We start from the raw sequence: 27,288 nt of genomic DNA, 5'->3' as shown, positions 1-27,288 counted from the left end.
AGAACAAATATATAAGTGGAATGACAGGGTATATAAATGTACTATAGCAGCATATGTCCACCTAAGGAAGACAAATATTTTGGATTATCTTTTAAGACAGACAAACTCTGAATGGACTGTGTAATAAAGTAGCTCATTGCATTTGGGACCAGCTGTCACACTTGAATATTTCTAATTATATTTTTATTTTAAATGGTTTTTAAAAAATGCGTCCTATACTTTGTACTGTTTACTCTTTACTCTTCCTTTTAATCCAGCCCTTTCCCCATTACCCTGTCCTTGGCTACGATGTCAAGTGTGTTACTTTGCCTACAGATGGAGGCAGGTGCAGATAGACAGCTTCCCACTGCTTCGTCACAATGCTCCCTTCTGGCCTTGGAATCTATGAATTAAACAGTCTTGCTATTAAGTGCCTGGATGAAACAGTGACAGCTTCACATCCCACCAAGCCCCCTCTGTTAGCGGCTTCTACAAAGAGAGCTCCTTTGCCAAGGATGGGCTTGGTCTGCTGAGAACCCACAACTCTTATTGGACCTGATTTGAGTTAAATCCAGTAATTCAGGAATAACTTCATTTTTTTTGGTCAATGAAATTACATTGGTGTAAATGGAATCTGAATCAGACCCATTAGGCAGGTATTCAGCTGTGGCCAAGGAGTACTTGACAGAGCCGAAGATGAGACAAAAGTGCCCTTTGCACACCCCTGATCTTGGGGCTAATATGTACTGGGCCAGTCCCATGGTGTAGATTAGAGCTCTAACCTGTGACAGCTGCCAACAGTCTGTTAAGAGACTATTATAGCAGCTGATAATAAGAAAGGAGCTTTTGCTATTTCCCTAATCCCCAGTCGTGTCCTCTGTAATAGTAGCCTTGAAGAGTGATGGTATAAGGAGGCAATATAGCAATCTTACATGATCCAAAAATTCCCCATTGCAAGGGTGATTCTCTGGGTTTACGGCTGAATTGCTGTGGTAGAGCAGAGCATAGCAGCCAGAGCTGACCCACGATGGGGAACCATTATTGGAGAAGGAGTTTAGAATACTCACTGCCTTGCAGGCTCGTACCCTATCAGCTGAGACAATACTTCTCTCGTTACATTGCCTTTAACAATACAACTTGTGGAGGAGGTATTTAAACAGTGGCTTTGAAGAGAAGTCTTTACACCTACTCAAACCCACACCTTCGTAACCCTTTGTCTTGTGCCATCTTCTAAACGCGTACTCATGGCACATTTCCAAAGAGCAATTTTCAAAAGTAAAAGGCTGAATAATAATGGGTCAAAACAACTGTGATTTGAGTTTGGCTCTTAACGTTGGAGACATTGCTATTATTTTGAATTTAAAAAAAAACAAATATTCTTGATTTCTTTTAGGAGTTACAATAACATGTTTGAGCAAATGACTGAGCGCATCTTGTTAGCCAAAACCTGTTCTCCCAAAATGTTTGCATTCTGCTTTTTATTATTTTTAATTTGCTTTCTTTAAGCTGCATTATCATATAGCTGAGTATTTTTAAAAATAATTTGTGTAACTGTCATAGCTACTTTATGAATAAGTTATCAACCAACCCTAAGAGCTATACCAGCAAACATTTTTAAAAAAATAGACTATGGATATTTTCCATTAATGCATTTATCAAACAAATGCAACTATTCACTTAGGTTTAAGAAAAGATTTCTTTTCTATTATCTGCCCCGCCCTGCAAAACCCCAACATTATTTGATTATTTTTAATGCTAATATGGCAGCATTCCAATTAATTTTAATGATCTTTTATGACAAGTTCAACTTACGTAACTCCTTATGCTAAGAGATCTCAAGACACTTAAAAAAATAGACCCTTAATAATATATCCAGCAGTACCAAGCTAACGATGAAAAGTGAAGGGAAAAATGAGAGACTCTTCAATCATGATTTAAAGAGTGGCATTGTTCCTGATATCCTTGGGCAGGGAATTTTAAAAATGATGATGCTACATTTGGGTACCAGAGTGATGGGATTTTGGGGGAGTGGTGATATAAGTGATCTCAACTGACACATGCTGGATGCAAAGGGTTGATTAGATTAATTAAGACTCAGGCTGTGAAGAGCTTTACAGGTTTTTAAAAAATCACAGTGTAGCATAACTACACTGCTAATTGGTGCATCTGAGCTTGAACTGAAATTGTGGGAACATTAACAAGAGCAAGGGGATGTGGAGAAGTGAGCACATGCTGTACCCTGGCAATATTCCTAAGGTGACAGAAGGCCAAATTCATGTCAGAGCACATTTTAGCAAGCAGACACCCTTTAACAATGGCTGTTTGCTGGACTGTTCCCAAATGTAATAGAGAAAATAAACACTTTAGGAATATCAGAAGTCTAAGCTCTGACTGAAGACAACTGATCTGCAGAAGTGTACCAGTGGGTATCTGTGCTTAATAGAGCCAAATAGGTTAAAAAATTCAACTTCAACAGTGTTAAAATGATCCTTTACACTTTCAAAATAGCTGTAACCAAACACCCTTTTCTCCAATAAAGAGAAGCAGTTTATATTTACGTGGCTGAAAAGGGCAGAGGTTAGTAGAAAATAGGAACAGGTCTAGTGAATCAAACCTCTAATCAATATTAGTTCTTCAGCCAAAGCTATTTTTCATTTTGCCTTTACAATGGGGGTCCATCTGGCCTGTACTACAGAAAACACTGTGCCTGCCTGAGGCACCATGGCTTCTAGAAGCTCCCATGTGGATGAGATTCTTCTATACAGCTCATTCCACAGGGCTTTTGAGCCTTAGTTTAGTCCTAACAAGAGTTGGAATTAGTAAGATTAGGAGGTCCATATGATCAAGTGCAGCTAAAATGCAAGGAGTTTTTGTACTGTTTCCAAAGGAACATGCCCTGGGAAAACTTAGGTTACATCTTTAATTTCTTATTCAGGGCCAAATCCAGATGTGAGTTTAAGTAGGTGTAATTAACACAAGTATTATAATTTATTACATATATTCCAGTAGCTGTTAGGAACATCAGTTGCTGTGCTAGTCCCTGCCTACCAGTCTATATGTCAGCCAAGAGCTAACATTTAAGAGGAAGGGGGAGGATAATTTAATTCATACTTTCTTTCATTCTTCTCAAGAAGTATGTTTCACTATCTAAGGCATAGCCTACAGTTGAAAGTGTTACCAGCATAACTATTTCAGGTTAGGGGGGTGATTTTTTTTTTAAATCAGTATAGTTATACTAGAAAAAAATCCTAGTGTGGATGTAGTTACTGCTATAAAGGTGATTTATGCCAATATAGCTTATTCCTCTGTCTGTACAGAAATTGCTGTACTTTTGTACAGATATAGCTGCATTCACATGAAAGGGTATGCTTCTTTGCTTATACCAGTATAGTTAAAGCAGTACAACTTTCTAGTGTAGGCAAGGACTTAGACTACCTTTAGATTCTTTTAAGGAGTTTCTACTTTAAGAAAATTTGCACTGGTGTAATTACATCAATTTTAGCTTAACAAGCATTTTTTTATCATTCATTCTTTCAATATATTTTATTTTTGTCATAGTCAGGGTTGCAAGTGGCCATTTGAAACAGTCAAATAGAGGTCGACAAAATGCTAGTAGAAGTAAATAGATTAAGTTAGAATCCGAAGATGAGACTGTGGAGAAATGAGTCTCTCTCTAGAATGGGGTGTAGTGGAGCTATGTGAAAAGAACACACAGAGGTGTGAGTGGGAGGAGGAGATGACAGGAACTGAAATCAAATGAACCTGGCAGAGGATGGAGTGACTAAGAACAGCAGGAAATGAGAGCTATGACATAGGAAAGGCAGAGTGATAGAGAACATTGATGATGCGGAGTGAATATGATAAGAAGCCAGTGGAGCAAGAATACTCAATGATATTTGGATTTTTTCCACCAGTTTAGGTTGTTTGGAACTCTTGGATACCTCTTATGTTCCATTCTTTAAAATATTTTCCATCAAGCTTTCAACATTAAGATCTGCTTTGGGCCTTTCAGGAGCTTACCAGTGAGGCTGTTAGTCCTACTGGCAGAAAAATGTCCCAGAGTCATTTAAACCAGAGGCTAACTTGATTGTGGACAAGGCACAGCATATGTCTTAGAAACAATCCATCCCACTTTTTCATGTTCCGTGTAAGAGGCAGCATCAATTTCTGGTGGCAGGAGTCAAAGAGGAGAGATTTCAGAGTTGGGAAGGGGAAGAGGAGTTGTGGTATGTGCTCCCCTTTAAAATGGAATTTGGCACAATGTAATTCCAAATAAAAAAGCAAATAGGTTTTGAGAGGATGTTTTTAATGGTAGCATTTGATTCTGAAATTAAACCCAGCAGGTAGAAAGATCCTGCATGGATTTCTAAAGATATTGCCTATCGTTGTGCAGGAACACTTTTTTTGGTAAATAAAGCAGTGTTATTGTCTCCTACTAGATAAGCACTGGAATCTCAAATGACTAGTGATGACGTTAACCCTGTCTAAGAAGGTTATTTTAAAATGCATGCAATTACAAATGGGTCATTGAAATTGTTTTGCCTTCAAGGTTATTCTGACAGGCTGCATATTTGCATGACACTTAGCAGCCTCAAAGATAGGCGGGAAAAGCCATATAATTTCAGTAGGGGAACCAGGCATCTAAAAAAGAAACTCTAGACAGCTGGACAGTCTTTTTGAGGAATTGCTAATGTTTTTATAATATGGTGGGCAGTCTGAGCAAGCAGGTAGAAAACTCACCTCAGTGACTAGACTGTTGAAGGAGTTAGTCTGCCTATCAATATATACAGAGGGTCATATCCTGCATCTGCTTATTTAGGTATTTATGGGGTTAACATGGTGAAAATAATTAGTCAATTTCATTCCTAGGAATAATAGACACAACTCCCACTGAAGTTAACAGGAATTGCACCCACTTTACATTAAGGATGAAGTTGGTTTGATATGGTTTTATTGCAGAGAAACTTAAGAGTACTTCACTGTAGGCTGTGTATAATATATATTTGTGACAATGTGTCTCCATAGTGGAACTCTGTGAGGGGAAGTAAAGATCCACATGGCCAAATCTACATGTAGGAGCGGAGCTGTAGGCTCCATCTGCTAATTTGCTCCTAGACCCAGGATTAGGCACCAACAGGTCTATATGAATTCCTTAGATCCACAACACCATTTTCATTCATTCATTCATTCATTCATTCCCAGAGTCCCACTGTTTTTCAGCATATTTGCAGATGAGAAAAGCCCCTTTAGAGAGAGTATATTTGCTTTTTTAGTGTACAGTTTACATTGTTTTTGAGCCAGAAATGTAGCTTGGCCACATATTCTGTATGTTATTTTATCTTGCTTGCTTTCGTCTTGGAGCAGGCTTGGTTTTTCAGGGCTTAGTTCAGAATTTATTTGCCTTCCCTATTCTATGGTGTACTTACCTAAAATGGCTTTCCACCAACTTTTAACTGAATTGAATGTGTTTACATGATATATAATTAATAACTCAATAGTATTAAAATTTATATGCATTTAATTATTTTTATAGTAATAAAATTCCTTTTCCTTTGACCTTCTAATTTTCTCCTGACTTCCACTCCGCTCACTGATGTAGAAGTCAAGGTGGGGCTTCCCAAGGATAAGGTCATCCCTAGTGATATTTTCCAGCCTTTTTTTAACAATTAGAAATGATTAGACAGCAGCTGTTCAACATCAAGGCTGATAGGGGACTGCCTTATGCTGAACACCTGGAAAATGGAGAGGGGAGGCGGGGGCAGGGCAAAGGGGGCAGATCTGCTTATGTAAATTAGTTCAGCCTCATAGAGGTCGGTGGATCTGTGCTGATTTGCACCAGTCAGGGGACTGTCCCAGAGTAGTATTTCTGTTTCCATTTTTTTTTATCATCACCTTTCTGAGTACATGCATCCTATTTTAGGAACAGAAGAACTATAAGCCCTATGTGAACTGCTGTATTCTAGTGAGTATTGTACTAAGGAGCATTTGGTACAGGCAATAAAACCTACTTAAATACCTATGAAGAAAATACTTTGAACCTAGTAAAAGAATACCCTCACTTTCCTTATGAAACCAGACTATACACCATAATGCAGTGATTCTCATTGAAAAGCTCTAGCCCAAATGTGTCTTTGTTGTTTTAGAGAACTAGCTTATGCAGATGGAAGTTGGTGATATGTGAAGGATCATTATGCTGTGCCAAGTTTCATTTTAAAGACCATATGTATACCTTTTAAAAAGAAAAACAAACTACTTTACCAGCCTAGAGAGAGACATAAATCATGTATTTTTATCATCTCAAAAGACCGCCAGAAGATGAGCTCGAATATTTCAAATGTGACAAGCACTCTATACGAATGAATCACAATTTGAGTTCTATTACACCCATGCTGATGCATATCACCGTATGGTTTATGGATGCTACTCTAACAATGTTAAGTAAAACCCGTTAGCCTTTTTCTCATGGATATCTAGTCCTACACAAGATTTTGTCAAAAATTATGGTCTAAATCAATGGCCCTGGCATTGCCTTGCAGACCTTTTCCCTACTGTTGCCAACTTGTGACTTCTGATCACTACCACCTGAAAAGGCAACACACTGATTAGGTTTAAAAGTACCACAAGGACAGCAGAGACTGTAAATAACTGAATGTGGTGGCCTGATTCTTTAGCAGTGATTGGTTATTATTGATTTCCAATTAATTCTGATTTAAAGAGCTGGGGCATTGAGGGGTTCTATTTCCCAGAATACAGCACAATAGAAACATATACTTCCTTACACACACCCTTCCTTGGGGATCTGGTGGTAAGAGACAAAGAACCTGCTTTATCCTTGGCATGCCAAAAGAGTCCGATGGTCCAGGTCCAGATCGACTGATGACAACTGCTTCCCTGCCCCTTACATGGTGGTTTGGCCTATTATAAGGCCTATCATGAATATTCATTCAAATGCCCAGCCTCCCTTGTCCATATCTAACTTCCTCACCCTAATATTGTTGGAGTATCTTTATCCTATAGGTTAGTATATTAATAATGTCAACTAATTATCATACGTCAATTCGTTGCCAGGGCAAGTTTGTGGTTGAGCACTTGCCAACATTTTATCCTAAAATTTCCAAGTTTAGTATCCATTCAATGTTCTTGTGTTTACTTGGTATTGTTCTGTACAATCTCCCCCCTTAACACACTATTCCCAGTTCCCCAAAACTCAGGGTAATTGTTGGGGCATCTATCTGTGCAAAAGTTCACAGGCCTCAAAGTCTTATGCTAACTGCTTAGTTAATGTCTTATATGCAATACAGGCCTGTAGGTTCTTTTGCGTTACTGCTGAGTAAAATAAAATACTAAAGATAGCTTTATGGGCTACAAGGTGAAATATGGAATATAGGAGGAAAAGACACAATTGAGATTGAGGATTGGCCTATGAGTGGCAAAAGAGGGGAGAGGGAAGAGGGCTTTTTCTCACTCCTTATGCCTTTTTTGCCAGGCTCAGACTCAAAAATAGTCTTTTCACTACCTGAACACAAGGACTACTGCTGCACACTAGTAATCAAATCAACTTTTGAATTTCTTAGTCTCCTTTAGGAGTTTTAACAGGATAATTGTACCAGGATTGTAAATTTCCTTTTAAGCAATGGTAACTTGGAAGCAGATTTAATTAATTAATTAATTAATTAATCAAGGGTGGGGGGTGGAGGTTGTTAGCATTTTTCTCACAGTGAATCAAAATTCTAATTAATTCCTTCATCTTCAGGATTTTCCAATACCCCCATTTTTATTTTTGATTCATTGTCCAAAGAATTCATTAATGAAGCTAGAGACAAAGATGGCTTAATTTTCAGGTGAATTGGTTGCTGTTTTGACATTCTAGCGTTGTTTTCAGGCATCCTTCCCTTCCCTCTTATGCCAGAAAATTAGTAGACATGCAAAAGAAAAACCTCTGAAAGCTATGAACCAAATTCTATTAAAAAGAGGTGGCAAGTGGAGCAGTGTGAATACACACAGACACCTGAGTGTGTCCCAGGTGGCTCTAGTGTGGAATAGTGTAATAAGTGGTTGTGCAGATGGGTTTCTTGGCATTTGTCTTTCATATCCTGGTGCTTTTGACATTTCTATACATTTTATCAAGAGGCTCAGCATCAGAAACAACAAGAATGAGGAAAGCTGGATAGCTCAAGGTCCTTGTAATGGGTTGTGGAGTCCTTTGCCTTCAGGCCATCATTCAAATTCAGTCCAGGTTGATAGTGGTCAAAAGTCAGTGCCAGCTGACAGCTGTTTGGTCAATATGAAATGATTTAGTTAGTGGTCCCAGTCTAGTTCCCTGTGAACAGCTGTCCAATAGCATAGAAACCATCAGCACAATTGGCATGTTTGTTGTAACTCTTAGCACAAAGCCTACGGACTGTACCAGCATGGAAACTCACCCTTACAGGTTCCTCCAGACCAGAGTTCAGGCATATGGTAGGAAGGCTGTGGGAAAGCTTTAGTATTGCTGTTTGATCTGATCCTGTTCAGTGGATATAAAAGGAGACTTCGGTCTCCAGTGATGCTGTCAATATAGTTTCTTGAACATGGACATTCAATAAAATAACTTGTAAAAACAATGTAAGAAGAAAAAAATGGGTTGGAGTCTCCTGTCACTTACACTGACCTACATAAATCAAAACTAATTCTTCTGAAGTCAAGTAGAGTTGCTTCACATAAAACTGCTGTTAGTGAGAGGAAAATCAGTCTGAATCAGAAAGTCATTGTTCAGTCCTAAAGTAGAATTACCTTATTTTGGGGAAAAAGATTGCCTCTGAGTGAATGTTACAATATTTAGTTTCTGGCAGTTTCAGTCTCCCTTCTCAGGGAACAAAAATTGTTTTGAATTGTGGCCTTGCAATAAATACTGTCATCTACTAATAACAAATAGAGGTCCTTGGCCCTACTAAATCTGCTTTGTCTTACTGGGATGACGCAAAGTAAATACAAAGCTGGCTTAAGTGACCATTTGAGATTTCTCCTTGTGTACGAGGATTCTTCAGTAGTACAGAACTGAAGTAACTGGTCCAGTTCTACCTATCTCCTTGTAGCCCACAGTGTAGGAATGTGTCAGGGGAATGGCTAGAGAAAGGAGACATGACCTGAAGTGTGTTGTGCTACAGTGATCCTAATGGAAGGGTCCTTTTGTAAGCTGTCACAGCTTGTGCAAATTAGGAATTTGCAAAATCAGAGCACTTTTTCTGCATAACAAACACTGCAATTTTATGTCTGTCCAGCACTACTTCTGCCTGATACATGGTGACACTCAGTTCACAAAGTGTTACTGTATATGGAGCTACCGCATCGTCATATTCATAATGCTAATAAAGTCTTAGAAAATACGGGGAGGGCCTTAACTGAGTATTTCCTGGTTTTCCAGCATTTAACTTTAGGATTTTGGAAGTATACAACAGACAGAAGACATTATTGTGTTGCAGTAGCCTAAACTCCACTTGAGCAAAGATTTTGCTAGTAAACTTATGCTAGTAGAGTTTGACATGTTGCTTTTTTGAGGCTCTTCTGGGGCTTGTAATTGGAATTTCTCATATCTTATTTCAATATTGTGTCACTGTGGGCATTGAGCTGTGTGACTGACTGTGATCCTGCTGGTTCTTTTCCCCCCTCAGATATTGATGAGTGTGCTGCTAAGATGCATTATTGCCATGCCAATACAGTGTGTGTTAACCTGCCTGGATCATATCGCTGTGACTGTGTCCCAGGATACATCCGTGTGGATGATTTTTCATGTACAGGTAAGCTCTTTAAGTCTTTGTAATAACACCATGGTACTGTATTATTTGTGTACTGATCAAGTCTATAACAAATCTCAACTCTGAAATACAAGGCCAAATTATAGTTGGTCCTGTGCTGATGTGAAAGTGGGTGAGAATGCACAAGAAGCCTTCCTTCCTTTGCACGCCTTTTTGGGGCCAGATACAGTGACCCAAAGAACTCAGGCACTGTTCATGGTTCATACCATCAGTTTAGGTGGTCTATCTGGGGGGAAAGAGAGTAATGGTATGGCACCTGTCTGTCTTCCCTCTGCATTGCATGACCAGTGGAACTGACTGAGTGTAGGAGAAGCTCATAGAGCATCCAGTTTCCAGACCTGATGGGTGCCATGATCTTACTCCACACACCCATCACTTCTTCACTAAGTCTGAGAATTACCCATCCCGTGCTTCAGACCAGTGTAATATTATTTTTGGGGTATGGAGAGGAGAATTTCTGAGGGGTAGAAGGAAATGTTTTTCTAGTCATTCTTTGAAGCTGCTCAGTGGGTTGAAACACCAGAAATAGTCATGGAGGAGATGAACTAGTGAACAGAGTCAAGGAGAGAAGGTCAAAGATGTGAAGCTGTAGGTGAAATGTATAGGTCTTACCATATGAGTGCTGATTAAACCTTTATTCCACACCACGCCATCCTGTATGCTGCAGAGGCTGCGTATGGTATAAATAAACTAATAAAAAATGTTAGAGAGTTTGACAGTTTTACTGAGATTAATTTTTGTATCCTTCTGCCTGAAAAGCCAGTGGCCTTAGTTGCCACAAGTCCAACATTACAGGGTTCAAAAGAATAAGAAAATTATAACTGTTATAACAAATAAACACCTCTTAGAATGACTTAAAATAGTTTTACTATGCCTAAAAATATCATATTACAATCTGATATCTCACATTCCAGGACAGAAAGACATCATCATATCAGTTTACCACATAGATACCACCATGGATTTGGTGACGTGTCCATATATGCGTATTCCTCTTAATCATTTGTCCGTCTGATAGTCAGGAAAATGTTAGTGTTAATGCTGAGAGTTAGTGTTTCTAGGACTATGGTGGAGATTACTCAAGAATAGAGAACAATAGTTTTAAACATCAAAGTAGATATATTTTTAATAACTGTTAGCAAATTTAGTCCTTAAAAGTCTTAGGGAATCTTGGATGGGTCTTATTTTCATATACATATCTGAAGGAGGCTTTACTGGCTATTTTAGAAAAACTATTTCTACAGAATGTGAGAGAATCTTCTGAAATGATCTGTCCTAGCCATACCTGAAATGATAACCTCTTTCAATGAGGGCCCTCAATAAAGGCTGTGTTCAGAACTATTTTGGTGTGCTTTAGCTTCATCCAGCTGGGGCAGTATTGGACACATTTGCTGAAATAGAAGTAAGCAAAGTTGACAGAGCTCCAGATTTTGATATGATATGGGGAAGTCTGTTTTCTGAAACAGAAAGATGGCCAAGAAATGTTCAATATGAGAGTGATTATTCCAAGCTGGAAATCATGTTGTAATGTACAAGTTATCCTTAGGGAAAGTCAGAGACTATCTGCTCTATGATGACAGCAAATCTTATCGTTATATCTAGAGTCATGTAGCTTAGAGAAGTTTTGGAAAAGTCCTCCTCCCTTCTTGAGAGAAGATGATGCTAAATAACTGATCTTCAACAGACAGTTCTTTTTGCCCACAGTCATGTGTATCTAAATGCCTTTCTCTGTTTTGAAAAGTTCCAGAGGGGTAGCTGAGTTAGTCTGTATACAGCAAAAACAATGAGAGTCCTGTAGCACTTTAAAGACTAACAAATTTAGGCCTGGTCTACACTGGTGGCTTAATTCGAATTAAAGTCCCTTAATTCAAATTAATTACTCCTGCGTCTACACTTGCGCATTGTTAATTCAAATTAAGGAGCCTTTAAAATCGAATTAATAAAACCACGTCTGCAAGTGGATTAGCGCCTGAAGCGCATCATTTAATTCGCATTACTGTGAGTGTGGATGCAATGGGACTTAATTCAAATTAATTGGCCTCCAGACTGTATCCCATGATGCCCCATTTCAGTACCCTCCCCCAAAGCATTCCCGGGAAGATTTAAATCCCCATTTCCTGCGATGAATGGGTTTAAAATCCAAGCTGCAATCACCCCCCCCACACACACACAACAAGCCCTTTGCAGTTTGTCTCTTTAAGGGTTTGAAAGATTTCGCCACCCCTCTCCCCACGTGGTGAATGCGTTTTAACTGCCTAGCAAGCCCTTTGCAGTTTGTCCCTTTAAGATTTGTCCCTTTGAAAGTTTAGCCCTTTAAAGTTTGTCCCTTTGAAAGATTTCACCACCCACCCCTCTCCCCGCGTGGTGAATGCCTTTTAAATGCCAGCAGTGAGAGGAAATTCTTTGCTACATTGTTTCAGTGGCCAATCATGGAAATTAATATTTTAAGAGTTTATTCACAGTGCTACATGTGAATACATTATATCATGCTTTCCATTAGCAAAATGGAAACATTTGTATCACTGTATTAATATACTAACTGACTCCGTTGTTATTTATCTTACATTCTACAGACACCTGTAGAATCAAAATCAAAAGCAAGCAATATACAGGAGTGGTGGGGGGAGCATAAAAGGCAAACAGCATACAGTTCTAAAGTAATCCAGGATAAGCTGCGATGTATTTGTCACGGTCAAAATGAGAGCATAGTTCATTGCCTGCAGCAATGGCAATCGGGGGAGTAAAAAAACAGCATGAAAATCCTTTTCCTGTTTGTTTGGGGGTGGGGGAAGAGGGTGGGGGAAGCAGTGCTGCATCCTGGGATGATGATACTCGTCACAACAGCCTCTATGGTTAGTTGCACTGTGGGATAGCTTCCCACATTGCACTGCTTTCTAATTCGAATTAAGGCTGGCCAGTGTGGACGCAAGAAACCAGCACAAACACTGTAGTGTGGACAGTCTGCAGCGCTTTCTATAAATCGCTTTCTGTAATTCGAATTAAGCTAATTCGAATTAGTGTTGCAGTGTAGACGTAGCCTTAATTTCTGCAGGCATAAGCTTTCGTGGGCTGCAACCCACTTCGTCAGATGCAAGAAACAGAAATCAGATAGGGGGTATATATATACATCTAAGGGTAAGGAACAAGCTAAGTCCATTAAGTTAGAGTAGATGAGGCCTATTCACAGCCATTGATTAGAAGGTGAGAATGTGTGAACAGTGACAATTACTTCTTGTAATAAGATAACCATTCCAAGTCCCTATTCAGATCCAGTTTGATTGTGTCAAGTTTCCATATGAGTTCCAGCTCTGCAGTTTCTTGCTGAAGTCTGTTTTTGAAGTTTTTTTTGGTAGAAGTAGGCAACTTTCAAGTCAGCTACAGAGTGTCCTGGGAGATTGAAGTGCTCTCCGACTGGTTTATGGATGTTACCATTTTTTGTCTGATTTGTGTCTATTTATTCTTTTGCATAGTGACAGTTCGGTTTGGCCAATGTACATGGCAGAGGGGCATTGCTGGCACATGATGGTATATATTACATTAGTAGATGTGCAGGTGAATGAGCTCCTTAAGATGTAGCTGATGTGGTTAGGACCTGTGATGGTGTCACTAGAGTCGATGTGCGGGCAGAGCTGGCAACGGGGGTTTGTTGCAGGGATAGGTTCCTGGGTTAGTGTTCTTGTTGTGTGGTGTACGGTTGCTGGTGAGTATTTGCTTCAGGTTGGGGGGCTTTCTCCCTTCTGAAAGGAGGAGGGGCTCTTTCAGAAAAAATGGGGGTGCTTCCTGTACTGTAGGCCCTGTTTTTTCCTGAAAGGGGGAGTCTGAGGGAAGAGGGTAGCGATTGTTGGGCGGATACTTCCCCTAACCATCACGCTCCCCCAAAAGCCCCCCTCCAGGAAAAAAACAGGGCCTACAGTGCAGAAAGTGGGGAGCATGGGGAGAAGCAACATGGGGAGCAGTAAGCACCGGGAGCGGCATGTGGAGTGGGGGCAACAGCTGCTGCAGCAGTGCAGGGGCAACAGCAGCACGGGGAGCGTTTCCAGCAGCAGCAGGGGGCTGCTGCCGCTGCAGGAGGTGGGCGGCGGCAGCTGCTTCCATCTCCATGGAGAGTGGAGCTGGACCAGCTCTGTCCCCTGCTCTGCACCACCCCATGATCTAACTCCTGCCCCCTTCCCCCCCCACCCCCCGAGAGGCCCATCCTCCACTTTGAGAACCAAGTAATCCCCGAGTTCTCTTTGATCTTTTACAAACTATTGTGTAGGAAAATCTCAGATGTTTGAATTTTGTAAAGTACTTTTCTTCTGACCTTGTACACCAAGTGTGGTAGTCACTTTTATAATGATGGTAAACCTTATAGATAGCAGTGAAAGCTAGTTTCAGACTAATTCCCTAATGTTCCTTTCATTTCAGTAAGACCGTATTATTAGACATGCAAATGATTTAAAACACAGGGTATTTCTGATTTATAATAAAAGTGTGAAGTAATAAGACAAGAGCTTGATAGTAATGGGTGAACATTCATTTTCTGCGCATACACACAAAAATCTCTGTACAAGAAATAGTGGAACAAGTGAGAACAAATATTCCATACAGTTTTCATTACCTTGCTAAAACCTTTTATTTTTTGGCATCACAAGGAGTAGGAGTACTGAAAGGGAGCATGTACTCCACCTACTTGAGACGAAGCTTGGTTGCATTGATAGTTCATAATTAGAAAAAAATGTCATTACAAAAATAAATGCATTTAAATTAAGTAATTGTGCAATGGAAGAAATGGTCCTCTCTTAGTATTTTGCATTTAACAAAAGGAAAAATTGCCTTATATGAATGTAGTTTAGAAAATTAATGTAGCAAATACTTAACTTATTCCTCCACTTGCTATTACTGATGTTTTTACAAGCAACATCAAATGCAGCAATTACTCAGCTATGTAATGTATTTCTAGTTACTGAGTCAAAGCACATGGGAAGCTCTGGTTTTGGTAAATCCTGCAAGCCTTAGTTATGTGATTATTCAGATTACTTCAATGGTGCACTCTATGTGGAAGGCAAGCAAGCAAACTTTGTCTCTCTCTAAACCCATACACTTATCAAAATAAATTGTCCTGGGTTTCATATTTTGTTTTCCAAAATATGTGAATAGTTCCGAGTTTATTTTATATAACAGTGAGCTAACAGTAAAAGTTCTAGGGTATAGAATAAGTAGCATCCTTTTTCTGAAATAACTGGCTGAGGGCCCAATTGTGCACGGTACCTGGAGCTCTCAGCTAACACTGAAGTTATTAGGCTAGATTCTATGAAGTCCAGAGGACCATCAATTCCCACTGATATCCATGGGAGTTGAAGGTACTAGTCAGTACCTCAGACAAAGTGCTCAGAACCTCACAAGATCCACCTGAAAGATTAAGGCATGAAGCTGTATATTTAAAATGATAAAGTGAATGCAAGTTATAATTATTCTGAAGTCTACATTCAATTTTAAAATGCTATGATATAAATGGGAGTCCCTAAACAGATCTCATATAAGTACAAGAGGTGGTGAGATGGGGTTCGCCTCTGAGCATTGTCTTGTCATACTATTCAGTCCTGTGATGCTCTTGACCTACCTTCATCAGCAAAGGTATGTTAATATTTTGTAGTCTCCTATTCCTGGGGCTGTGAGTTCTGTATATTAATTAACCCTTTCAATGAAAGACAGATATATTAAGGAAAGTTATTCCTTAATAAGAAGCTTCTTGCAATCTTATTTCATTATATTCACATGTTGGTGAACTACTGTGAATTAAATTGTTTCCTAGCCCAGTCAGTAAGTGGGAGCAGAGATACTTATTTGTGTCTTCAGTTTCTGGAATCTGCTGACTAGAGGAATATACTGCTCACTTCCAACAGTGGCACCATAGTGTGAGATTTGCAGTCCATCTGTACCATTTGCCAATTAGTGCTTGCTGTTGACCACAGCATACTCACTTGCTGGCAGTTGGAGCTAGCCATACCATCTAATAGGTAAGCCAGACCACCTTGAGAAAAAAGGTGGATGCAATTGCTGTCCTCTTTTCCTAACCATATCTTCAGTGTTATGAAAAGATTCGGCCCTGTGACTTATATTGGAAAAGAAGTCCCCTGTGATCTTTCTCACTCTAACACACTGGCACAGGAGTTATCACCAAATATACATTACTTTTTTCTTTACTAAAGTGTTATGAATCATGTATTTTCATTTTTGGAGTGTTGCATCTATCCTTTGAGATTATTTTAGAATCTTACAAGTGTCTATCTCTTTATCATTCTGTACCACAATATATTGCTTCTAACCTGTATTCTTCCATTGCATCAGCTGAATGAATCAACTGTTTTGTCTTTGGCAGGCCCTAGAGAGTCCTCAAATTCTAGTATCTAAATATGCAATATTTATATGTGGAGCAGGCAGGGTGAAGTCTAGCCTAGAACATTTTAACACAATACTGGCCTGTGTTATGCAGGAGAGTGAACTTATTATCATAATGGTCCCTTCTGGCCTTAAAAATCTGCGACTTTCAGTGAAACGGTAAACCTAGATTTATCAAAGGATTCATCAAGGCTGGAGGAAAATCTGAAACCTTTATAAAATCATGGCTTTCCTTTTCCCTTTCTTTTTAAATGTTGGTTTTCATATTTACCACTGTGGCATTTTAATTTAAATGCTGCAGCTTTGTGGACATTTCCTCCACGTTTTCACCAACTATGCTTTACCAAAAACAAAAGCCAGAAAGACTTTGTTAGTAGTCCTGAGAGGGGAGTGAGCAGGAGAGTCTTGAGTTACTTGTCAAAACTGAGGAGCTTGCCTTGGAAGAACATAGAAATTGCTCCCTCCATATGCACTGGAGGTGCACATCTTTCCCAAAAAGGGAGTTTGTGTGTGTACCAGGGAGGCAGCATGACCCTTGCTTCTGGCACCAAACAACAGAAGTCTGAGCCTACTAGGAGAAGTAGGAGGAGCCTTCTGCTCTGTGCAAAAAAATGGTGCAGCCTTTGTACTGTCTCCTCTCCTACCCACCAAATCCTGAGCACAATCCCATCCCGCACTTTCTTTAGAGCATACAGCTCCACATTACGCCCAGTGCTGCTCTGTGCCTACATGGACAAATCCTAGCCCTTTGTCTTTTATCACCATACTGCTGGCTAAATTAAAATATGGCTGAGCTAGCAGAACATGTCGATTGACTTTGCTAGGGAAGAGTAATCTTATCAGAGATTTTAATTCCTAAATCAGATTTTTTTTCTTCCTCTAGTCTCTGCCCTCTTTATAGCCCCCTTGCATTGTTTCTAATTGGATTATTCTAATACAGTCTAATATGGAGTCTTTACAAACCTGATCCAGGCAAAACTTCCAGTGCAGCCACTGGGAGTTGCACCTAATGAAAAGCTGTACAGAAGCCTCAAGATTTGCCAGTGTGACTATAGCAAGCATCTAAATCATTGCAAAATTGGCAGTTTTAAGATTGCAAAGTGAGTTTTGTATTTATACCTGGGCCATCTTAGCACCTAAATACCATGGTGATGGGTGCTATAAACATGCTGATCCTTTAGATCCTTAATCATTCTCATTTCATTCCTGCTTAGTGAATGTTGTATAATTGTAACGTTTAACTGAGATCATCACAGCTTACAATATTACCATATCTCTTAGCCCAAAATTTCCTGTCAGTCTGCATTTTGGGTTATTGTGTTTGTATTATTTCTTTTTTCCTTTAGCTTTGCCGAAGCGATGAATCACTAAACAAATTACATATTTCCAAGAAGCAAACTCTTGTGTACGATAACTACACTGTTATTTTCAAAATATATCATTTACCCTAATGTTTTTTCTTCATGTGAAAAAATTGACTTTTGATGGAAACACATTCCTTAAAAAATAGCCTTACAATCTAAATGTTACTTAAGATCCAATTTGTAATATTTGAGTTACAGTATGCCGAGACAATAGAAGATGAAAGAACCTGACTTTTGTGGGTTATCCCTTAAGCCCTTTCCCATTTTTTCTCTGTGGTATTTGGAGTAGTATGCGATTCTGAATCTAATGTTTTATCGAAAATAATTGTAGTGCCCCCTGTATTACTTAAACCTGACAATAAACAGAATGGGAATAAAGCACAGAAGCATCTGGAATTCTGAAAAGGCTGGGTTTTGAGGGAATAAACACCTGAGAATAGTAGCTCAAAAGTACAGGATTTGATCCTATAATTTGAGGAAAAAGTTGGAGAAATTGTTTGCACTTACAATAATCAGTGTCTTTATAATATGGTTGCTGTTTTTATCTGTCAGAGCTCTAAGGTGATGTATTTGACATAGTAATCATAATAATTAATAATACAGCAGCTTTCATAAAGGTGAAGTGGCAATCTGAAAGGGCAGACAACCAGCCAGCTAACCAAAATCAGAGAATGTTGTTGAATAGGTCTCAAATGGATGTTTTCAAATTGAGGCAGCAAATAGATACTATGGTCATTCATGCAAGAAAAACACTATCACTGAAATCTAGTCCCTCCCCTGCTTGTTGGTGAATTAAATAACCATTCAAGGAGGAAGCAATGAACATTTTAGGTGTAAAGGCACAGATTTTCAAAGTTCTGCACAGTTCGTGATGCATTTGCACAAGTCTAAACCAAGACATGCCATAACTAAAAATGTGGTTGTCTAGAATGAAAGAATTGAGAGAGATGAACTGACATGTTAAGACCTAAAATTTGGGCCAATGAGCAAACAAAGAAGGTTCACTGGTTGAAAAGCTTTCAAAAGTATTTAGAAGGGACGTTTAAAACATTTGCACTTGATGTATTTATATTTAAGTTCCTTGTGGATAAAAATGTTGTTTGGCAATTAGCTAGTGCCTTATAATTTCCAAACAGTACCCAGATATTAACTAAGTATCCTGACCATAGCCCAGAAAGACTTTTACATAACTTTTTCCCATTTATAGACTGGGAAATAGACTCTGCTCCAATTTATTTATTATAAATGTGTATTGTGTTAGTGTCTAGATGCCTCAAACAAATTAGGGTCTCACTGTACGGGAGAATCTTACAGTCATCCTCTCATCTGGAAAAACCCACAGAATAGTTCTAGTGTGGAGGAAATCTTCTAAAGGGATATCAAATACTGCACAGTACCTCAGTGCATTGGGATCCAAGAACAGAGTTTGCCCTCTTGTCCCCTCCCCAAGCTCTCTTTGAGTTTATATAGCTATGCATCAGGGTTGTGTCTTAAAAGCAATATATAGCCCTAAATGCTTTTGGAAGCTGATGAGAGAAGATGGATGAGGTAATATCTTTTATTGGACCGACTTCTTTTGGTGAAAGAGAGAAGATTTTAAGATACACAGAGCTCTTCTTCAGGTCTCTTGTCTCAGGCCATCCTTCCTTCTTTAACTGGAACTAGAGTCTAAGAAATTTCAGTGTAAACTTATGTGAGGGTTATTATTACCTCATAATATCGGAAATTCCATGTCTAACATTCAGCATGACATTAAACATCTAATCCCACATGCTGAATTTTCATTTTTGAAAACTAGTCCCTGAGCATCCTAATTGAAATACTCTGTGTTGCCTGTTTTTAAATAATTACACACTCCAGTGACTGACTGCATTGCCTTGCTCATACATGTGACAAACACATTAGTTTCCTGGTCTCTTTCCTTCTCGAAATGAGGTGTTGGAGGGAAGACAGTACTTTGGTCCTGGTGCTAAATGATACAATTTACTGGATTACAGTCACCTTGGTACTTGTTCTTACAACTGTGCAGAAAAATCTGACTTCATTCCTGGAACCTTTTAAATGCAGATACATTTGTTTGAATCCCTAAGTGGGCTGTTGGTTAAATTTAGTAGCATATAATCTGTACACTGATGGGTACTATTATCACCAGAGACATTTATCTGTTCTGCAGAACAAGTCAACAAAAGACTGAGATAATTTAGAGTAAATCCAGCCAAATGAAAAAGGAGGCACCATAAACAAAATCACATCAAATGGCTTGATCCAAAGCCCATTAGCTCAATAGCAATCTTTCCATTGCCTTCACTTGTTTTGTTTTTTTATCAAGCCTTAGCAGGGAACACCTTGCCAAAGCTCTATTTATCTCTATATAAGAAGAATTTTTTTGCATTTCCAGAGCACCTTTTTTTAAGGCCTGGAAAGTGGTGTACCCTAACATTAGTTATTTATGCTTTTTCAACACCCCTGTGAGGCCAATACATATTTTAATCTCCACTTTACAAAGAGGAAGCTCAGACACAGAGAAACTGAGTAACTTGCCCAAAGTCATACTGAGGCAAGGATGGCATTGAAGACTCATTTAGCAGAGCCATTAAAATTAGAGGTGGAAAAGACCTAGAAGTATGTTCACAAGAACTGAATCAACAATGAGATTTTATATGAATTTACAATCTGTAAAAAAACTAACACAAATGCATTTAAGCACACTGTGCATGATTTTATTGTTGTAATCCTTCTCCTTCCCGCCTCATGCTCTCCATACAGTTTTGTAACCTCTTTTTTTGCATCATCTGAATTTACACCCCAATCCTCCAAGCTTTAAATTAATCTGAATATTCTTTAATTCCCATCTTGCCCCTCATTCATTAATCACTAGGCACATTACCTTCCTCCCTTTAAAAATGATTAGGTGAAATTGGCTTATTATTTGTTCTTAAAGCCTTTCACTATTGTGGGAAATATATGCCAAATAAACCAAATCTACAATTTCAGTGACATCTGCCTTGTTGGTAAATTTCTGAATTAAAATGTTGTGTTGAGATACAATGGAGATAGACGTGGAGGCAATGCTAGGTTATCCAGAGCATTTGGTTAATCTTTCAAGTCCTCTTGTCATCCATTTACTATAAGTTATACTACTAAAACACTTAGTTTCAATGAATTGATATACTGACGTTATTTAAGGTTGTTCTATAACTATGTTGCCTTCTTAATATTCAGACAAGAAATTTAGATTAACATGTCTGATGCAATCAAGGAATGATTAGAATTTGTTAGGTTTTCATAGCTGCCAAGTTCTGTGAAGCTCCATGTGTGACATCATGCTAATTATTTAGTGAAGTAATTTGCACATTTAAAAGAAATTTGCTTATGTATGTCAATGCCAAGTTAAAAAAAAAAAGTGTGGTTTTAATGTTCCTTTAGCGCCAAAGAATGAAGCTCTCTGTTTATCTACAGAGAAGCAACAGGGCATGTTTCTCACATAAACTGCCCTGCCAGCATACCTCATCCCTTATCTGGCGGGATTTCCCCTAGGAAGTAGAGGCGTAGTTCTGATATGGTCCATGAAGTTCTTGGCTTGTCTCCTGAGTCTGTCAATTAGTGTGCGGTGTGGGAGTGCATTTGTGATGTGGGAGCTGGAGCTGAGACTCAAAAAACTCATTTCCTATAAGGGCCACTTATATCCATTAGATGGGAAAAACTTGTAATCCTTGCTGAGCTGGAGTCATACTGGTGACCTACAGGCAAAAGGCTCTGAAGCATTTTAGCAATATCTTGAGGCATCCAGTCCCCCAACAAGAATTAATGTGACACCTTCAAGAGTGAAGCTTGAAGAGTGGAAAGATACATTTATGAAATCAAGTTCTGGTCTTTTTGGAGTTTGCACAGCCAAGATCTAATGCTCTCTACACACAAGCAATAATTCCCACATGCTGCTCTTGTTCTTCTTCCAGCAAACCCTAAAATGTGCTCCACCTTGTTCTTAAAATACAAACACTAAAAATACAAAATATAAAACAAGTATTAACACAAAATCCAAATTTACCCCTAAATATGTTTTACAATATAAAATCGTTTAAACACTTTTGCCAGAGCCTTCCTAATAATTTACAAATAGTTTTCCCTTACAGGGGTTGTTAACGAGGTTTGAACTCACAACCTTGAGAGGCCACTTTAGGTATTGGAGTAACTAGTGGGATAAAGATGTAGTTTTAGTGTCTGCCAGGATTAGCCCATAGAGGGACCTATGTGTATCCATTTTATCACTTGGTTACACAGCTGTTTGGGAACTAGCACTTGCATATTGGCTATCAGTATTCCTGCCTCTGGGAACAAAATATGGTCTAGTGGTTAGAGACCACTAGAATAGCCAAATGTAACAGTGTCTGTATTTGGGTCCTCTACCTGGGATTTTGGAGCATGAGTCTCTACCACTTGAGCTGAAGAACAATTCACATTACCACAGAGGCAATGGCAGACTTAGAACCTTTATGGGTGTGTCTACGCTGCAGTAAAACGTCCATGGCACTGCTATGGCTGGCCCAGAGCAGCTGACTTGTGCTTGTGATGCTCAGGCTGTTGGGCTATGATTGAAGTGTAGGCATTTAGGCTCAGGCTGCTGCCTAGGCTTTGAGACTATGCAAGTGGGGAGGCTTTCAGAGCCCTGAGGCTGAACATCTACACTACAATTTTATAGCCCCGCAACCTGAACCCTGCAACACGGGCTCTAAGCCTCAGTGCCATGTATGCAGTAGTAAATTTTTACTAATCTTAGTCCTGCATTTTTAATCTAAGCATGTATTTTATTTAATTTTATTTTTTCACACAAGGAAATAACATTTGCACATTGCTTGCTTTACTGTGATCTCATTTTATTTTTATACTTGTGCTGAACATTTCATGGAATTGTGCATATTAACTGAGACAAAACTAGTGTTTATTAACAACTATTGACTCTTGAGGATCAATTACTGTACAACTGATCAAAGAAACTCCTTTTGAACATCCCTAGATTGATACCGAGAAGAACTTGAGACACTGGTTCAATGCTGGAGAGCTGTTCTTTGTTTGAAGTGCTGTGGTTGGGATATTGCATAATCACTGTTTAGGCACCTTTTACAAATCGTCTCATTCTTTTTTTCACTTCACTTGTGAAGAAAGCTGGTCACAAGTGAAGTGACCATTAAAGATGTTTTTTAGTAGATATATAGGGCGTGGAATTTTTCTCCCTGAATAGGAGTGCAATGTAATCTGTGTTGGTAAAGTGTTCAAACACTGGGGTTTTAGAGAATCCAGTGTGTCCCATGTTGTACTTGAAAACAGTTAACGTGAATTTTATAATACAGAAGATTTTGGTTCTATGCTATTATCTTCCTCCTTTCTGAAAACTGATTTTTAAATTTCTAAGTATCAGTGAAAACAGTGTAGGTCATTGACTAACTGGATTTATCACTTTTAAACTAGAGATGGGCCCAAAGTAAAATCTTTATGGGGAAAAAAAAATCCATGTTCCTTCCACATTAAAATGGGGCTTTGGCTAATGGACAAACAAGCGGAGTGCCCCAGGGGTCGGTTTTGTTCAACATCTTCATTAATGATCTGGAGGATGGGGTAGATTGCACCCTCAGCAAGTTTGCAGATGACTCTAAGCTAGGAGGAGTGGTAGATACCCTAGAAGGTAGGGATAGGATACAGAGTGACCTAGACAAATTGAAGGATTGGGCCAAAAGAAATCTGCTGAGATTCAACAAGGACAAGTGCAGAGTCCTGCACTTAGGACAGAAGAATCCCATGCACAGCTACAGACTGCGGATCGACAGGCTAGGCAGTAGATCTGCAGAAAAGGATATGGGGTTTACAGTGGATAAGAAGCTGGATATGAGTCGGCAGTGTGCCCTGGTTGTCAAGAAGGCTAATAGCATATTGGGCTGCATTAGTAGGAGCATTGCCAGCAGATGGAGGGAAGTGATTATTTCCCTCTATTCGGCATTGGCGGGGCCTCATTTGGATTATGTGTCCAGTATTGGGCCCCCCTACAAAAAGGATGTGGAGAAGTTGGAGAGAGTCCAGCGGAGGGCAAGAAAAATGATTAGGGGGCTGAAGCACAAGACTTACGAGGAGAGATTGAGGGAACTAGGTTTGTTTAGCTTACAAAAGAGAAGAATGAGGAGGGGATTTGATAGCAGCCTTTAACTACCTGAAAGGGGGTTCCAGGGAGGATTGAGGTAGGCTTTTCTCAATGGTAGTAGATGACAGAACAAGGTCTCAAGTTGCAGTGGGGGAAGTCTAGGTTTGATATTAGAAAAAAACTTTTTCACTAGGATTGTGGTGAAGCACTGGAATGGGTTGCCTACGGAGGTGGTGGAATCTCCATCTTTAGAGGTTTTAAGGTGCGGCTTGACAAAGCCCTGGCTGGGATGATTTAGCTGAGGTTAGTCCTGCTTTGTCCAGGGGTTTGGACTAGAGGACCTGCTGAGGTCCCTTCCAACTCTAATATTCTAGGATTCTATGACTTACTTGGGGTATAAGACAGTCTTTTGGGCTGAGAGAAAGAGGTATTGTTCTGCCATGTTATGGGTAGTATTTCCATACTTTGAAACAAGAGCTTTTGCCTCCTAGCAATGCTTCTAGACAGAAAACCAACCATTAACTGTTTATAGTTAGGAATACACTTTCCTCATAGTAGTAGTATTACTTATAATAATAAAAATTCGTAGCTGGATTTTTACACCTTTCTACAAAATAGTCTGTTGCTAACCATGGTCAGAGAAACCATTGACTAGACTGCGCAGAACAATGGCCTGATGCTGTATTGCAAACACTTCTGTTTCCATGTATTCATATTTTTCTTTGTGTCAGTGATTTGGCAGTAAAGTTCAATTTTATGAAAGACTACTCAACCTGGGTTTTAGGTCCTGTTAGTGACTGGGATACTCGCTAACTTTAGCCAGCAGCTGAACTTTGTTCTCCTGGAAGACAGGAACAAAAATGGGTAGTGGCTGAAAAACAGTCACAGGTGAAGGAAAAAAGGTGGGCAGAGGGAGAGCTGACTCACTTGAAAGGTGCTATGCGATGACTGAATAACTTTATTTTTCCTATCTAGTGGTACTAAAGAAGAACTTTGATTTTTTGGTAACAGCTTTCAGATCTAAAGAGCAAATTAATTTTACCTCCTGCGTGATTCTCAAAATGATGGTGGCAACTTCTGAAAAATTGTCAAGTATATTTGTGCGGAAACGTGGATCACAAATGGGAAAACATGGATTCCATTTCTTACTCAGTTAGGCCATATTTTAGTAAGGCCTGAAATTTATTTATTTATTTTAAAAACTTGTTTATTTTTTTACCTTTTAGAAAAATTACAGATGCTAAATTTTTGGTGGACAGCCAACATACTAAACCAATCTGCAAACTTGCCCTTTCTATGAGTTTTTCAGTACTAGAAAGGAAGTTACACACACGTGTGTGCCGGGAGCAGGGGGAAAGACCCCTGTCATTGGAACTTTCAGTGGTTTCTTTTGTAGCATTGAAGATACCCTTCCATGGAAAGATGTCTAATTCAATTTCCAAAAGAAAAATCAGTGTTTTATTACTGCTATAAACGTGACTGTGCAAAAAGCAAAGATGCTCAAAGTGCAGTCCCATTTCTGTTAAATAGCTGTGACAATCCTGCCACTACTGAACTTCATAGTATTTATTGCAGCTAGCAAGGAAAATTGCTGAGCACAAAACTAACAAGGATATTGGTGCTTCATCCTCAACATGCTTGTAGGATCCATCAAATAATTCCATTTATGCTTAAAAAAAATCTTACAATCTCAGCCAATGGCTTTATGCAAAATAATAATAATGAATTGGGGCAAGATTAGGGTTAGGGTTGATGTTGCCAGTTAGGGAGTCTCCTTTTGGGCAGTTATGATATCGACATCTGTCCCATAAGAACTGGACTGAGATCATAGACTTATTGCACTCAGACAATTAGCAATCCTGCGATTGGATCCATTTGGCAGACCCCTGTGATGCCCCAAAGAGATTCTGCACAGGCCTTAATGTCTGCCTGCCCTAGAGGCAGTTGCAGGATTGGGGTCCACAATTATAGTATCTTTGGTCACTGATGTTTTCGGATTTAACTGGGGACCTAGAACTGAAAGCTCCATTTTCTGTTACCAAACCCAGGAAGAAAACTTATATTAATGCTGCTTTTTTCTTCATACTTATTTTCTCCCTTAGAAAGTACATATCTGATGTTCATAAACATTTTTATCGCTATCCAAGATTTAAAGAAATAAAAAACAAAACAATCCCCCAGTTGTAAAATGTATAGTTTATTTGACGTAAGGACCCAGACAATATGAAAGCTCTTATCACAAAACAAAATCAGGGGTTTTAACTGAATTGTTGGATCTCTACAGATATACAATTTGGTATAGTTTTATATATTTTTTCCTTTAGTTATTGACACTTCAAGAAAATATATGAATGACTATGTTTTATAATGATAGTAACAGAGTGAGCCAAGTCTATCCTGGGAGAGCCACAAAGCATTAAATTTCCATAGCTGAAACATGGTTGATGATGGCTGAGAGAAATTAGCGACTCGAATTCCTTATACCAAAGGGGCTGAAGTAGCTGGATAGAACAGAATGATAAAACTAAATTATCTGAAAAGACCGTAATCCAACAGTTTAATGAAATTTGAGAAAATCAGAAAAGGAGAAAAATTGACTTTGTTACCATGAATAAAAGTTCTAACCTTTAAAAATATGCAGGGGCCAGGTTTTCAGAAACCCCATCTTTTTGCAAATTTTGCATCCACAAATAAATGTGTGCGCATTTTTGCTTCTTCAGTGAATTATTAGTGCAAATATCAACAGGTAGACTTATTTTTACCTGCTTGTAGCTTCGGATGAGGAAATTTGATGAGGAAATTTGATATGTAAGTACCAATTTAGATAATAGAAACTGCAGATGCAGCTAAAAATATGGTCAAATTGCATGTGCAAAAACACAGGCTGGGTTGATAATCAGCTGGAAACCAAACCGCAGTTGCTTATTTAGCTTCTTTTTTAGATCAGATTCTGGGGAAAAGTCTCGTTTTAACAAGATGTTACATTTGATTAGTTGCAGTGAGATTGATGATTTATTAATAATAATCTGTACCATTAGATTATCTGTCAGGATCAATAAATTGGATTGGGTAACAAGGGCAGTTATTACCCTTTGTGGGTTTTGTTTTCGCACTGGAGAAAAAGGACAAATTAATTCACTGACAAAAAGAATTCATACTCAGTTTGAAATGTGAAGCCCTTATCTGATTACTTTTCAAGGTTCATAAGGGTATTTATTTTACTTAAGTTATTTCATGAAGTTCACTATCTTTAGGTTCTGAATTTCCTGTTTTGACAGAAAGTTTAGTGCCCTAGCTTATTTTACCTGAGCTCTTGAATTTATAACAGGCTAACAAAGTACAGCAAAATATGGAAACTAATGCTGCATGAAGGTTAAGTACTTGATTTAATGTGCTTGGCACATCAGTATATTCAGACAGCTCTTGAAGGACATTGGTGAATCAATTTTGCATACCCTGATACAACTTGTCACAGTTATGTAGGTTTTCCAGCAACAGATGGTTTAAGGGTAATACATTTAAGTTAACAAAAAAATTAGCTTTCCTGTTGCACCAGTCGTGCTGCAACAAAAACTTTGGTGATTTTAATATACAGTTTTGCTCCAGAGGTGAAATTCACATCTATTCAGAGGATCAGCAT

At 38.8% G+C, this 27,288-nt stretch overlaps 1 protein-coding gene across 6 annotated transcripts in view; it reads left to right on the top strand.

The window, feature by feature from the left end:
• Positions 1-27,288, top strand: part of NELL1 (neural EGFL like 1) — a 394,533-nt gene that overhangs the window by 171,590 nt on the left and 195,655 nt on the right. For all 6 annotated transcript variants that reach the window (XM_067558184.1, XM_067558183.1, XM_067558182.1 and 3 more), the window contains exon 13: positions 9,630-9,755. In XM_067558184.1, coding sequence (XP_067414285.1) covers positions 9,630-9,755 — 126 coding nt within the window. The remainder of the gene's footprint in view (positions 1-9,629; positions 9,756-27,288) is intronic.

This window comes from Emydura macquarii, unplaced genomic scaffold, assembly GCF_026122565.2.
Source record: "Emydura macquarii macquarii isolate MOO-44397 ecotype Brisbane River unplaced genomic scaffold, CSIRO-AGI_Emac_v2 contig_1876, whole genome shotgun sequence".
NCBI lineage: Eukaryota > Metazoa > Chordata > Testudines > Chelidae > Emydura > Emydura macquarii.
The sequence above is the reverse complement of the archived record's forward strand: the minus strand, read 5'-3'. Positions and strand labels throughout refer to the sequence as shown.